The sequence below is a fragment of the Ammodytes marinus genome (genome assembly GCF_949987685.1).
Source record: "Ammodytes marinus genome assembly, chromosome: 17".
Lineage (NCBI taxonomy): Eukaryota > Metazoa > Chordata > Actinopteri > Uranoscopiformes > Ammodytidae > Ammodytes > Ammodytes marinus.
Genome location: NC_137221.1, coordinates 17,901,241 through 17,916,139, shown reverse-complemented (window position 1 = coordinate 17,916,139; position 14,899 = coordinate 17,901,241). Strand labels below are relative to the sequence as shown.

Sequence of the window (14,899 nt, the reverse complement as noted above, 5' to 3'; positions counted from 1 at the left end):
CCTGCCAGTGTGATGGTCGTGCTGCCCCTGCGCTGTAACATCTCTCTCTGTCACCCGGCCGCCTGAGAGGAGAATGAGCTGCCATGCCGACTGTCATTCATCCATCACAGACGACAGCACACACACAGACACACACAGACACACATACACACACACACACACACACACACACACACACACACACACACATACACACACACGCACACTCCCTCTCCCCCTGATAAAAAGCTAAACACGATTTTTCAACTTTCATCTTAATTTCCCTTTTTTTGGGAATCTGTCGCTACATTTTCCCCTCCTACTCTCTTTCAGTCTCTACTCCCGACCATAAATGTCACATAAGTGTTGTAGATGAAGGAATTGCCTCCCAAATTCAACTCTAAATGAGATCAGGGACTGCTGAAATGCCTTTGGTTTATTACCCCATTAATCTGTGGGTATATATCGCCCAGGGACTTCAAATTTGATTCTGAACACTCATATCTGTCTGATTCAAAGCATCCTGTGTGACCACAAAAGAGAAATGCACTGGTGTTGCACATTGCTATAATCTACCCCACAACTAGGGTCAGGGGCAACATCAGCTGGGGTTAATTGTAACAATCATAAAAAAGTGCTCATTTTCTAATTAAACTCTAATTACTTTTGTCATTTATTTTTAATGGGGTCATTCATAATGTCTCAACAACAAATCCCTGTATGCTGCATGACTCTGTGTGTGTGTGTGTGTGTGTGTGTGTGTGTGTGTGCTTTTCAGGGAGCAAACATGCGTGTGTGTGTCTCGATAGCTTAAACAGAAACAGCACGACCACAAATTAGAATCTCACTCTCGGGTAACTGGTGTTTATCCCGATATGCAGCGGCAGAGCACATGTCACTTTGTTTAATGTTAATGGAAATTGGAGGCAAACGCGGCAGCAGGAATTTGTTTGTTCGAAAAAACAACATTTGTTTTGATTTGCACATGGAGTTATGGTCTCGTGTGTCTGCCTTGTCCAAACAACTGAACCGACATAAACCGACAAAATGCTTCCCTGCAGGCAAGTTTGGGTATGTTAGTTTTTCATCTTAATGGCTTGCTCATGGAAACATATATCAGATTGTCTCTGATAGTATTTTAAGAGTTTAAAAAAATGTCATAAAATAATTTTTCATAAAGAATACATTTTTTGAATGACACCTTTCATCTCAAATGATGTGACTGGCGTTATTATTTATTTCTGAAAGTTTCAACAGATCCCATGAATAGACCAACACCTTTTATATACTCTCTATGACCAACACCTGTTTAATACTGTTAAACTTCCTGTCTGTGGAGAGAAACTACATGTCAAACAGTAGGAAGCTGTAAGGGGGACTATTTTCAGCTTCGGAAGGATACACGTGTGATGTTATCACCTACTATAAACTACAGTGAGCATGTTCATGAGTATAATTTTTCTTCACTCTTACCCATGGCTAAAGGCTTGCATTTTTGTCTGTCCCCAGTCCTTCCCTTTTTTCTCAAAACCCTATGGCCTTCCTTACAGCAATGGCAAATAAAAATAAAAACTCTCTCCATGCCCCGTGGCCTTTGTGGGAGGAGCACGACTGATCCCAGAGAGGTCAAATAGGTCTCTAGTGTTTTAAGGTGAAGACTCCCAGGGCTGATGACCATGCGATATTGCAGTTGGTGAAGACGATTACATGGTTTTATGTAGCCTGGCTCCGCCCGCCTACCTACTTCCGCCCAAATTTAATTTTCCCTTCAGTAGTCAGTCTGGGGATGGGACGTATTAGTAAGATTTTGCTCGAACAGATTTCTGAGTGTCCAATCAGCGAACAGATCGAGTGGCTGAGAACGATGACGTCGAAGTCGCGCGCCAGTTTCAGTTGAATGCTGCGTTCCTTTATACTCGGAACTCGGAAATTTCCGACTTGGTAGTTCCGAGTTCCGACCTGTCTGTGTTCCAGGGCATCTGCTCGGGAAAGTATGGACGCCTAAAACCTTTCTCATCCAAAAAACTAAACGTTAGGCTCCAGCAAGTTACCGTTGCCAGGTACCGGTAGATCCATAGACTACAATATGTAGTGAAGTCGAAAATGTACAAGTTCCGTGTACAAGTGGAACGCACCGTCAGAAGCCGGCTCATGACATACGTCACAACCAAACGTTATGTGATTGGTTGGCAGATACAGAGTGGCACTGGGCAGATCCAATAGTTTTAAACTTCAACAGACACCCGCCTCCAAGTGAGTGAACGTTTGCCAATAGGGCAGTTCCAGACCTTCTGTACAAATGAAATTAAGTACGATGGTCTGGTTGGACCAGGCTAGGTTTTATGAGGACGAAGGTACAGATTATCCTTCCTGACGTCATGAGCAGATTACTGTCGAGCGCCAGACTACACACTGAGTGAATGTGTTTTAATCACTGTTTATTGTTTCCATCGCAAGTGTTAGCAAGTCCTTATCGCCTTTCTTTGTGTTTTTATTTACAAAGGACTTGCGTTGGGTTTTATTTAACCGCGAGTGGCAGTTGACACCGGAGCTGTTTCGGCTTGGCACACAATTTATGACGCTCTAATTGCTGGCCCGTCCTGTTTCATGCCGCCATATCTTTGAAGGAACAAACATGTGCTGTGCTGTTTCTCCAAGTCGTGGGCCTAACAGCTCCTACTGGCACGATGAATTTGATAAATCCTCTTATCGCCCCGGGAGACAATTAAAGCGCATGTGACAGGGGTCCCTATCTCCGCTCTCCTCCTGTAGCGCTTCATTTAGAAGCCATTTGTCTCCGCTATGGATTTCCTATTTTTAATGGCGTGCGTATGCAGGGGTCGGGGCCATGCTGAATAATAGATGCCTTTTCGCTCCCTCTCTCTCTCTCTCTTTCATTCCCTCTCTCGCTCATTTCCTCATCACTAGGCCCCATGGGAGGGTGTCTGTGTCACTCCTGGAAACCAAGGTGCAGCGCTCCTGGTGCTCTCCGGATTCTGGCAGGAGGCTATTCAATCTAGCGGACAAGGCTTTTTGGTGAAAGCCAGCGGCAGACAGTGAACTGATATCAACGGGGCACACGTTAACCCTCCACCCAACCCAACCCTCCTCCCCCCCCTCCCAACCCTTCGTTTCCCCCACATCTCAGTAAAGGACGTTTATCACGGAGAGTGGGGCCGCTGTGCAGTGAGGTGATATATCGCCCTGGCCGAGCGCGAATGAATAGACTAGTAATTATCCCGTTAAAAGGGTGGCCAGACAAAGAGAGAGCCTCGCTATAATTTAAATTGTTTTGTTTCCCCCACAGTCGAAGCCCGGCCCGCTGACTGACATCACGGAATGGGAAAAGTGAGCCTATTTATAGCTTGAGACGTTCAGCTAATTGTAGAATTTAATAAGGTTTCTGGAAGAGTGGATTCTGTAGAAAAGCCAGCGGCCCGCGCCTCTCATCCAGTCTGCTCTTATATATCTCCACCACATCTCTCCTCTGCAGTTCAACATGCACTCATATTTCTCTCTGTATCTTCAACCCATTCCCCCCATCGTGCCATCTTCTATCCTACCATCGTTGCTGTATCCTGACCTCTCCCACACAGCCTCACCTCCCACCAACCTCTCACTTATTCTCCCTTCCCTCACACTGTTATCTCCTATCACATAAAATACACCGTGGACAAATACTCCTCTCGGTTTGCTATAGTGCGCCTCTGATTGTGTGATTCTCGGCATGTCACAGCGACTTAAGGTGTGCATGGATGCGTGTTTGTGTCCATGATTACAAGAAAATATGTGTGTGTGTGTGTGTGTGTGTGTGTGTGTGTGTGTGTGTGTGTGTGTGTGTGTGTGTGTGTGTGTGTATGTGCACTTGGTCTCGTCTGGTTTGTGTGAGACAGGGGTAATTGAGCTCAGAGGGTTTTCTGTCTTTGGTGGCAGAGGGGAAATTGGAATCTTCAGAATCCATTAGAGAGACCCCCTCACACAGTGTGGGTGTATGTTTTGTGTGTTTGTTGGGTAGCTGTATATATGTGTGTGTGTGTGTGTGTGTGTGTGTGTGTGTGTGTGTGTGTGTGTGTGTGTGTGTGTGTGTGTGTGTGTGTGTGTGTGTGTGTGCGCGTCTGTGTGTGTCTGTCTGTGTATGTGATGCATGCATGTGTGTATAGTGGCAGAGATGGAGAGAAAAAGAGGGACAAGGGGTGAAGGGACAACTGCAACAATGTGCATGCAGAGACGGAAAACTATAACATGAAACCAGAATTACGGAATGCATGTATTGTCTACTGCATGTGCATCTGTGTGTGTGTGGGGTGGACTCCCTGTTGTGTTCCCCGACTGAGTGTGTTTGTGTGTATGTGTGTGTGAAATTGTTCTGTTTACACAGTTACATTGTGGGGACCGCCTACCTTTTGGGGACAGTCCCCATAACGTAAATAATTACATTTTAGGCTGAAGGCTTGGTTCAAGGTAAAGGAAGACTTAGGTTTAGGTTAAGGTTAGAGCAAGGGTTAGGGAAAGGCAAGTAGCGGTTATGATTATGGCAAGTCTCCAGGAAATGAATGTTTCCCTACGTAATGTCCTCGGAAGTGATGAAAATTCAACGGTGTGTGTGTGTATGTGTGCGTGCATGGTGGACTCCCTGTTGTGTATATGCCGGTTATCTGCCTCTAACTGACTGAGTACCTTCAGAGACTGCAGGGGAAATGAGGAGGAAGAAGAAAGGGAAGGTGAGCAGAGAGAGAGAGAGAGAGCGAGAGAGAAAGGGGCAACAGCAGGTAGCCAACACCAGATGGTCTCAGGCTTCCTCCCTGCAGAGCTATCACTCTCTTCCTCTTTCTGTCTCTCTGCACTCCTGCCTCATTTTCTTCCCTGCATCCCACGTCGCATAATGTATCACCTCACCTCAGCGTCCTTGGTCATGTACAGTATTTACCTTATTCGCTGACTTACACTTTACTCGTACCTTCTGTCGGCAAATGTTTTGTTTGATGCGGTATAAGAGGGATGTGTGGCAATATAACACTGCTAACATGTCTACTAATCCCATATAAAATACCAAAACCAAACAAAAATGTATCCTACCAGAAACTATTTCCTGTGTGTATGAACGATGTTATTCCTCTTCTTTCTTCCACAGATCCTTCTATTGGCCCTTTCACCGTAGCTTCAAAGGAATAAACTCCCAATTTTGGATGACGTCTAGCTCCAACGCTTAATAATGTAATGCCGTAAATACTCGCACATGTTTATTAAGCCATGGCCGAAAAAAGTGCCTACGAAATCTACTTACTTGCATGCATTTACTTCTTTTTCACTAGAATTTGCTGACTACCACAGAGTGTCCACCATGTTTTAGGGATTTATTTAGCTTTATTGAAAAAAAGAAACTATATATTTGTGATCCAATTTTAAAGATTGATATCTTCATTCCAAATGAATGGCTCAGGGTTTAGTGCCAGAGACAGGGTAGGGAAGTAATGAGAGGTAGCATTGTTTTATTTTTTTTTAGTTGTTTTGTGAGATTTGTTGACAACACCAACACTATATAACACTGGCCTAATCTTTTACGGCATTGGTTCACAAATAAATGTGCTCTTCAACACCATCCAACACAAAATGAAGAATATCTTTTGGAAAACTATAGTGCTAACTGGGCACCTCAGACTTCAGTCTTTGTCAAGTATCTGTTACTGAGGCTCCTGGTGGCTCAAAAACCTTCTAGGACACTATGGATGCTTTTGTTCTTTTCTATGAGATATCACCCATCAATCAGTCTGGGAGACCTTTGACTCCATACCAATACAATGGGGTGGAAATCTTATCTCACAAATATCTCAAAGACACTTAAAAAATAATCTTGCCATGCAGACAGGTTTGGTTACCTATCTGCATGGCAAGAATTCTTGTTGCAATTTAAGTGAACTAATCCTTTAAATATGAACATTATACTTATATATCTTTGTTAAAATAAATCTGATGCATACAAAAGGAAACATATTAAAATGTCATAGGCAATGAACAATGAAAACTTGTAAAATGTTACTTTCTTGAAATGTGAAGTGATAAGTGGGGTTTGGTTTCAGAACAAAGTGTATGTTGTTGAGGGAAACAAGCTCAGATCAATACAGTCCCACTGTAAGCACTTTGGTCACAGCTTCTTTAACATCCAGTGTGTGCGCTTGTGTGTGTGTGTGTTCTTAGTTTTTTTAGACAAGGCACCATGATGTGTTTATGTCGCTACCTGTCCCCAAATTGATATGAAACTGCATTCATGTAGTGCAGTTGGGACATACGCATATTTATGTGCTCGAGTGTGTGGGTGTGTGTGTGTGTGGGAACGTGTATACCTGTGTTTGTGTGTGTGTGTGTGTGTGTAATGATTAGCCTTCTCTTAATGGGAAAATAACGTCAGAGCCACTGGGTCGTTTAATCCATCTGAGCTGATTCTGTTTCCATCACAGCTATTGATCAACTCCAGTGACAAATCAACAGAGGGGCTACTGTGTGTGTGTGTGTGTGTGTGTGTGTGGGGGGGGGAGGGGTGAGGGGAGAACCTTACGCAGCATTTTTCTGTCACAAACCGAACAGGTAATGCAACAGTAGACTCCAATACGGTGCTTTGCTTCCTCTTTCAATCTTTCTCTTTCTTTATCTCTCTTATTCCTTCATTTGTTTTTGTTCCTTTTTTATCTCTTGTTTTGGGTGTTCTCCTGCTCAAACTCATCTTCAGTCCATCCCTCCATTCTTTCCCTCCCTCTCTCCGTCCTTCTCTTTCTCTAGTCGTTAAGTGGTATTGGCTTTAAAGGGGCAGCAAATCAGTTGCTGATTAATACTGAATTTTTTGGGCCATTTGTCTGCACCGTTGCCCCTGTCTGTGACACCCTGCCTGATTTTCTTTGCCCTCCCTCTCCTCCTTCTCTCCCTCTATTGCTGCTCTCGTTATCCTTCCCTAGGTTGTGATGAATGACCAGACGATTGCCCAGGGATTAGAGTCGTCACGCTTACCTGTGCCTTGACAAAGTGGTCTTGATTGGTGACCAAGGCACTTCAGGAGGAGGGAGGGGGGGTCACATCTCAGAATGGACTAATGTGTGTTTGTATGTGTGTGTTTGCGGTCGGTTTCAGCCGAAGTGGTGTGTGGTCTGTATGCGTGTACAAGTAGTGTAGTTTATCATGTGTGTTGCTGTGATTAGGGGCAGGGCACTGTTGGGTGCATGTGTGTGTGGGTGTTTGAACAGGGCAGGGGTGAGCACCTACCCTCTCCCATACGCTGATTCTCAGCGACAGAGATTGGCGAGGTCCCGGCAGCGATGTGACCACACTGACACCCGAGAACAGGGTAAGCGGGTGCCACTGGACACTGATGAATCGTCACTCGGAGGAATCGAACACAAGCCTAATCAGCGCATGGATCCCCATGCAGCAACATTTTTCAGTTTTGTCCTGCCTTATTAGGTGCAGGCCGTCAGCTATGTCAAATCCCATTGGTGCGGCCCCTCTGTCACTTGCACCCATTGGTGATTAGGTGCATTACAGATTATCAAGCAGGGGGGGGGATCTAATGTCTGTAGGAGCCCTGTGTGTTTAAAGGTAAGTCTGTATTTGTGTGTGCAAGGTCAGCTGCATGATACGGCCACGTTCATGATCAAAATGTAGGTTGTCTGAAAGTTAAGTTCATCTGAAATAGGCAGGGAATCATACATTTCTAAAAAACTAGAAATACCGCCTTACAGTCATATCCCTTCGGAAGGCATACAATTACCTGACGTAGAAAGAACAGTGGTGGTATGCAATGCTTTAAAGAAGGTAAAGCTCCCAAGAAGTTATTATATGGTCCACTGCGACCTGACAATATGTAAGGTCGCAGTAACCTTTGTCCTACATAATTTTTCCAGTTCATCTTTGAGTCAGGGTCGATACCTGTGCAACCTTTGAATAAAGTCCCTCAAAGCATTCTGGAGATATTGCCTTCACAATATGTGAGGTCAAAGTGAGCTTGACCTTTGACCTCCAAAATGTAATCAGTTTATCCTCTAATCACAGTGTGAGTTTGTGCCAAATTTGAAGAAAATCCCTCTAGGCATTCTTGAGATATTGACCCATGACTTCTAACATCGATTCAGTTCATTCTCAGATTAAAATGGACATTTGTGCAATGTTTGAAGAAATCCCTTTAAGGGTTCATGAGATATTGCGCTCACAAAAGTGGCCTGGACGAACGGACAGACAGATATCCCTTTAACTTAAATTCCTTGTTTATTTTTTTGTATGTGTAATGCACCTTCAGTTGGCACTCCCAATTTCCTTGTATAGGTTACTGTACAATGACAATAAAGACTATCTCTCTCTCTCTCTCTCTCTTAAAATACTTTTACAACCCATTTATAGTATCTGAGGAGCGGTAAGTCAGTATCAATAGAAGTGGAGATATAAGAGGCTGTATTTCCAAAGTATTTAATGTGAAAAGCTGATTTTGAGGTGTCACCACAGTGATCTACTTCACTTCCAAGCCAAAAAAGGCATGGCTCTGAGCAAGTGTTCCTTTCCTGCTCATAAAAGATATATGACTCCAACATTATGTTAAACTTACAGCAGTTAAACTACATCAACACACAATCTGATGCTGTTTGCTGTATGTAGAAGCCTATAGTTTGGAATGCACAGGTATATCAGGTGAGGTACAGCTCTGGGGAAACTAAATGATCTCATTGCAGGTCACTGGTTTAATGATGTTCATAAGAGCTCTGCTGGGATCAATGAGAAGTTGCAGTATCCCAGAATCCCAGTACCCATCAGAAAAAAACACCTTTCCCAAGGTTTAGACCGTGCTGGACTGGTGATCATTTCACAGCTCTGATCTTAACTTCAACAGGCTAAAAGGTTACAGAAAAACTGCTAACTTGCTAAATGAATACCTGCCTTCAAATTGCCATTCACTTCCATGGAACAGGATTTCCTGATATACTGTACATGCCGAGGAAAATGACAAATGACCTGAGATAGACAAAAGGAGAGGGGCCTTTCCTCTGGTGGGTTTCTCTGAGAAGCAGTCAGAGAGAGGGGGATCCTGGGAGCAGGCGGAGGAGAAGATCCCTTCTGTCCCCCCAGGCTAGAGAGGGATGAAGGATGGAGAGATGAAGGGATGTGTGGTTTGGTTAGAAGAAGATTATGTCAGGGCAGTAGAGGCTGAGGAAGAGCCTTGACTAATTATAGTCATCTATTATGGACACAATTAAAACCTGGCTAATTTACTGCAGCCCGACGCTCGCACACCCAGCTGATTTATACCAGAGCTCAATGACACCCGGAGGACATACTCACACACACAAGCAGAGGCACAGGACGGGATGATACACACACGGATATGTTTCCTCAGTTTCCCTTCTTTTGGGTTATTGTATTTTGAAATATTCAAAAGGTCTACACGCACAATGTGTTACATTTTTAAAACTGCATAAAGAGTCAGAAAAACGTACACCACCTCAGAGTATATTTTCCAAGAAGTGCTTTCATCAAGGACATTTTGACCCAGAATTTATAATGGCGAAATTTCAATGTGTAATCAAGAATGTCGATGGAATTGTCACAATCAGTGGAATTGCCTCTGACAAAATCAATTTGAACACCCAATTCAATCCAATGACCAATAGCAAACCGTCTTGACTGTCATTTGAGGAAACAGAGAGCCCAAAATGGAGGAAGCAATTGTAGCTTATAAGCTATGTTGCACCATCCACACAAAGAAAGCTAAATAATACACTGCTCCACAAAAGAGGAATGGTTCCTAAACAGAAGTCAATGATATGAATGCTTCTTTTGAACAAACTGTGTGACCTTATTGTTCACGTTAGTAAACAAGTAAAACAAAGCAATTATCAAACTCTTTTTCCCTCTCCAATAAAATGCTTAATTGAAAGAAATTACGTTTAATCTTTAAGACATTTTGCCATAGTTGAGTGAATGGCAAAGTATAGAGAAGAAGAATCTACTAGCTAAAGTAAGTCAGATAGCATCCTGTCATCCGGCTCCATCAAGCACCTACACTTTTTGTCGATATGACATGTCATAATGCTTTCCACAAGAAAGGTCTATAGGACTACAGACACACATAAAAGATGAACGTCATTGCTAGCACTGAAAATCCCTTTTCATCATGTCTCTTCATCTTTATCCCTCCAAAACATCACTCAATCCACTATGTGTTTGTACAGTGTAGCAGTTAGTAAGTTAAGTGTGTAGTTTATCTGTTGGCCCCAGCAGTGTGACCTGTGTGTAATGGCTGTCCCTTTGTGTCAACTACCCCTGACACACTCATACAGGACAGATTAAAACACACTGTGTGTGAGTGTGCGTGTGAGTGTGAGAGAGAGAGAGAGATAGATAGAGAGAGAGAGAGAGAGAGAGAGAGAGAGAGAGAGAGAGAGAGAGAGAGAGAGAGAGAGAGATAGGCAGGCAGGCAGTGTTACTGAGAAAGGAAAAAGAGAGCAAGCAATATGTCAGCAATTCTCTTGCTCCTCCAATAGGTTGTCAAGGTGTTGGGTTGCTGCGGCAACCAGGCTCCACCTCCTGTCGGGATAGGCTAGTCTGTCTGCTTTTGCTCCTCCTTCAAATGTATCAATCAAAGCAAAATGCTGACAGCAGACCCGCCCAACTGGGTGGCTCTGCCAATAGAAACCCCTCTTTCACTCTTTCTCTCTCTCTCTCTCTCTCTCAGATAGCAGCCCTCAGGTGATGCAGCGCTTTAAGGGTTAAGTCGGCAGCATGCTGAATCTCTGCAGAGGTGACAGATGCTTCCTATCCCACCCAGCACCACAGGGGAACCGGAGACACTCAGCATACCAATGAGCCACCGCCGTCTGACACACACACACACACACACACACACACACACACACACACACACACACACACACACACACACACACACACACACACACACACACACACACACACACACACACACACACACACACACACACACACAAGATGTCATATTTATGATAATCATCAGAATGCACATCATTTGAACATCTTCCTGCTTGTACAACCAGGCGCAAAAACAAATAGATGTGCATGGCTTCCCTTCTAGTGCGAGTCAGGCAGATGTGATCCTTTGTCTCAACATGTGACCCGGGTTTAGAGGGCCACTGCACCCAGCCACACAGTAGCAGGTACACACACTCACAGAAATGCACACATGCACGCAGATAAATCCAGACATATGGTACAAACAAAGTATATGCACACAAGCAGACGCACACACCCGCTGTAAAAGTGACAGCTGTCGCTATGATGGAGCACTCGCAGAAAGGGAAGTGAAGGCTTAGCCACCGCTCAACATGGTGTCGAGAAGACCTGCTATTCATTTTCAGCTTAATATGTTCCAGCCCATTGGAAAAACATTGCAGCACATAATGTAAGCAATTTCATATGCACACGCCACCTCTCACAGCTTTCTCTCTGAAGCGGCCGGCAAAATGAAGAGACCAGATTTAGCTGATGGTTGACTGACTTCAAAAATAACACACAGCCTGGGAGTGTGTGTGTGTGTGCGTGTGTGTGGGAAGACATATGTGTGGTTGTGTGTTTCTACGTAATAGCATTCGCTTTTGAGTAAATATCGCTATGCATGTGTGTGTATGTGTGTAAGCGTATTTGGATATGTCTGTGTTAATTAATGTGGTGCCATCTACGTCTCTGTTATGCATCTCTGCACATCACTTGATTGTGGTGTTTATCCTCCAAAGCTGCAAAGATGATCAGCAGAGTGACACCGGATGAATGTCTCTACCATCACAGATGCAAATATGATACAAAGACACACACATACACACCCTTATATCCAGCGTTGTCATTTGAGACACCAAAGTAGTCATTCTCTCTTTGAAAACAAAACATTAGTTCACACGTCCACGTACACACATTGCCATATGATGAATACAATTCTCTTTCTCGCTTAGAAAAATGCCCATGCACACACACACACACACACACACGCACACACACACACACACACACACACACACACACACACACACACACACACACACACACACACACACACACACACACACACACACACACACACACAGACATGCACATACACAAACAAGCACAGTGAGCCCCAGACGGTCCCCTAGCATCTTTATATTGGTAAATAAATGGTGTGCTTGGCAGTGGGTAAATGCATGTGCTCTCAGCCTGCGGGCCCAGATGGCAGCCCCGTCGTTTGCTTTACCTTGTTTTGTTTAATTACTACAATCAACTCTCTATTTCTTCAATTAATCACCACCAACCTGTTCCATTAGTCTCTCTCTCTCTCTCTCTCTCTGTCTCTCTCTCCATTTTCTGTGCACACAAACCACAAGGGCTGCACAGATATGTGCACGCACGAGAGAAACATGTAAAAGCCAGTCGTGTTAGTATTATAAACAGAAACCACAAGGAGGGCATTAATGTAAATGCACACACACACACACACACACACACACACACACACACACACACACACACACACACACACACACCACACACACACACACACACACACACACACACACACACACACACACACACACACACACGACTGTCACGTTATTGGAATTTGAAAAGATTAAACTTCATATGAACTTCATGAAGAAGACAGAAATGGAAGAAGAGAAAAAGAGCAGCACCCATTGATGGGATGGGGAGGGGGGAGGCATCAAGGCAGCATGGAGGTGGCTGACAGCAGCCGGGCACACGAGAATAACGGGGCGGAAAGCACTTCATTACGTCCTTTTATTCCGTTATAATCACTGCGCGGCCATCACTCCTCGGCGACACCGGGGCCCGGGCACTGACACGAGGATTGATGCACCGGAAACGCGGGGCTCCTGCAACACAATAAACAACACCATTAACCAACGTGGCCCCGTCGACGCCGTAAACAGTTCATATTAATTATAGTCAGCCCGAAGCGCGCCTCTGCGTTGCATTTAACCCGCCTTAATATGACGGCAGCCAAGAAGATTGTCAATTATAGTTTTATATGTAGATTATCACGGATGCAGGTTTAGCAGCTTGTAATAGAATTAGATGGAATCAATTTGAAACACAAAGCGGGGCAGCGATGAATTGACATACACACACGCCCAAGTAATTTCATCATCAACCAACGAGGTAGCATTCAATACGAGTAAACAGTAGTAGACATTTGGCTTTTGCCCGAAAATAAAACCTCTTAAATAAAGGCTATAGGCTCATTCCCGGTGTGTGATCATAACAAGGTAGGCATATAGGCCTATGGGAAATCACTGAGACACAGACTGTAACACAGTTTTACCTTGGCTTTTGCTGTTCATTTAGCGTGGAAGCTCTCTAACTGTGGTCTCCGTGTTGAGATTTCGTGACCTGAAATTTGACATTGTCACACAATTGATGCATAGTGGGAACTTGATCACAACACACCACTATCCTGTCAAGTGGATGAATGAGGCAGCCACTGTCTGTCTTCTACTGCCATCTACAGGTCAAAGTGCGGTAGGCCTACATCTATTCACTTAAACGCCATTGGACTTGTTTTGGACATGATTTAGGCCTACATATCTCCTATATATACATTACACTTTACTGTACATCTATTTTCTTCCATTCTTTTTCTTCCATTTTATGTTTTGTTTACCTTTCTGCTTTATTAATCTGTCCTTTGTCCTTTATCTGTCTTGATATCTTTTATCGACATTAGACATAGGTGTGAATGATAAAATTAATGACGACTGAATTCCATTTAGCTGGTATTATGCATGCTCGGCTCGCCGTCACACTGTCACGGCTTACTGGGACAAGCGAATGGAACAGAGCCATTTTTTATGTCATTATTAATGCCTGTGCTTTCCCTACTCTGACAATTGGAGATCCCAGCCGTGAAAAAGACCTATAATGAAGCACCTTCTATCTATCTATCTATCTATCTATCTATCTATCTATCTATCTATCTATCTATCTATCTATCTATCTATCTATCTATCTATCTATCTATCTATCTATCTATCTATCTATCTATCTATCTATCTATCTATCTATCTATCTATCTATCTATCTATCTATCTATCTATCTATCTATCTATCTATCTATCTATCTATCGAAACAGGGATGGTCAGCAGGCATTTATCCAACCAAAAATCATTTGGTGTGTCTCAATACTCAGTCATAGTACAGTTGGTTTCATGGTCACGAATATAATAAAAGATAAAAAGCTAACCTAAGTCAGACTTTTTGTCTGTAATGATTTACAAGCCCATTCCCCACCGAGCTCTGCATGGGCAAAGGTATATTCTGGATGCACCTTGACCTCATGGAAGCAGCGATAATCCAAGAAAATCTAATCAAAGTGTTGATGTACACAAACCTCTCATATCAAAAACCATAAAGCGTTACTTTGAAATCCATTACAATTAAAAGCAAGATGACGTAGGACCATTAAAGAGCATTCATTCCGTAGCTCGAGTTTACTCAGCACGCCGTAAAGACTATGCAGAGCACAAACACTGCAGCACTCGCCGCTTACATAAGCTTCATTATGGCACAGTGATATCAGGATGAAACAATGCAATGGGTTTTCCCTTGCTCCGTCTTCAAAGTGCTTGTGTCCATTCTCAGATGGATTGAATGACTGGGAGGCAGCTTTCGTTTAGCTCGCGTTATAAACAAACTGTAAAATCACCCCGGCGCAGAGATACATCTCAGGCCCATCTGGGAAACACTATCCCTCACACTATTAACAAAGATCTGTAAATATTGTGATGTTGAAACTGGTGAAAAAGCTCATGTCAAACAATTTTTCTTGAGCAGAATGAGACAAAGACGACAGCTTATTTCATGATGTTTATTAAGCCGTTGGTCATTTCCTCCATTGTTTAGTATATTCCATCTGAAATCTTCAAT

At 43.5% G+C, this 14,899-nt stretch overlaps 1 protein-coding gene across 1 annotated transcript in view; it reads left to right on the top strand.

Annotated features, from left to right (window-relative positions):
- Positions 1–10,556, top strand: part of LOC307264015 (sorting nexin-10B-like) — a gene marked incomplete at both ends in the record, with an annotated part of 18,829 nt that extends 8,273 nt beyond the window's left edge. Inside the window, 2 exons of the mRNA XM_080045340.1 lie at positions 7,255–7,312; positions 10,497–10,556. Of these exons, the coding sequence (XP_079901466.1) occupies positions 7,255–7,312; positions 10,497–10,556 (118 nt within the window). The remainder of the gene's footprint in view (positions 1–7,254; positions 7,313–10,496) is intronic.
- Positions 10,557–14,899: the final 4,343 nt, after the last annotated feature.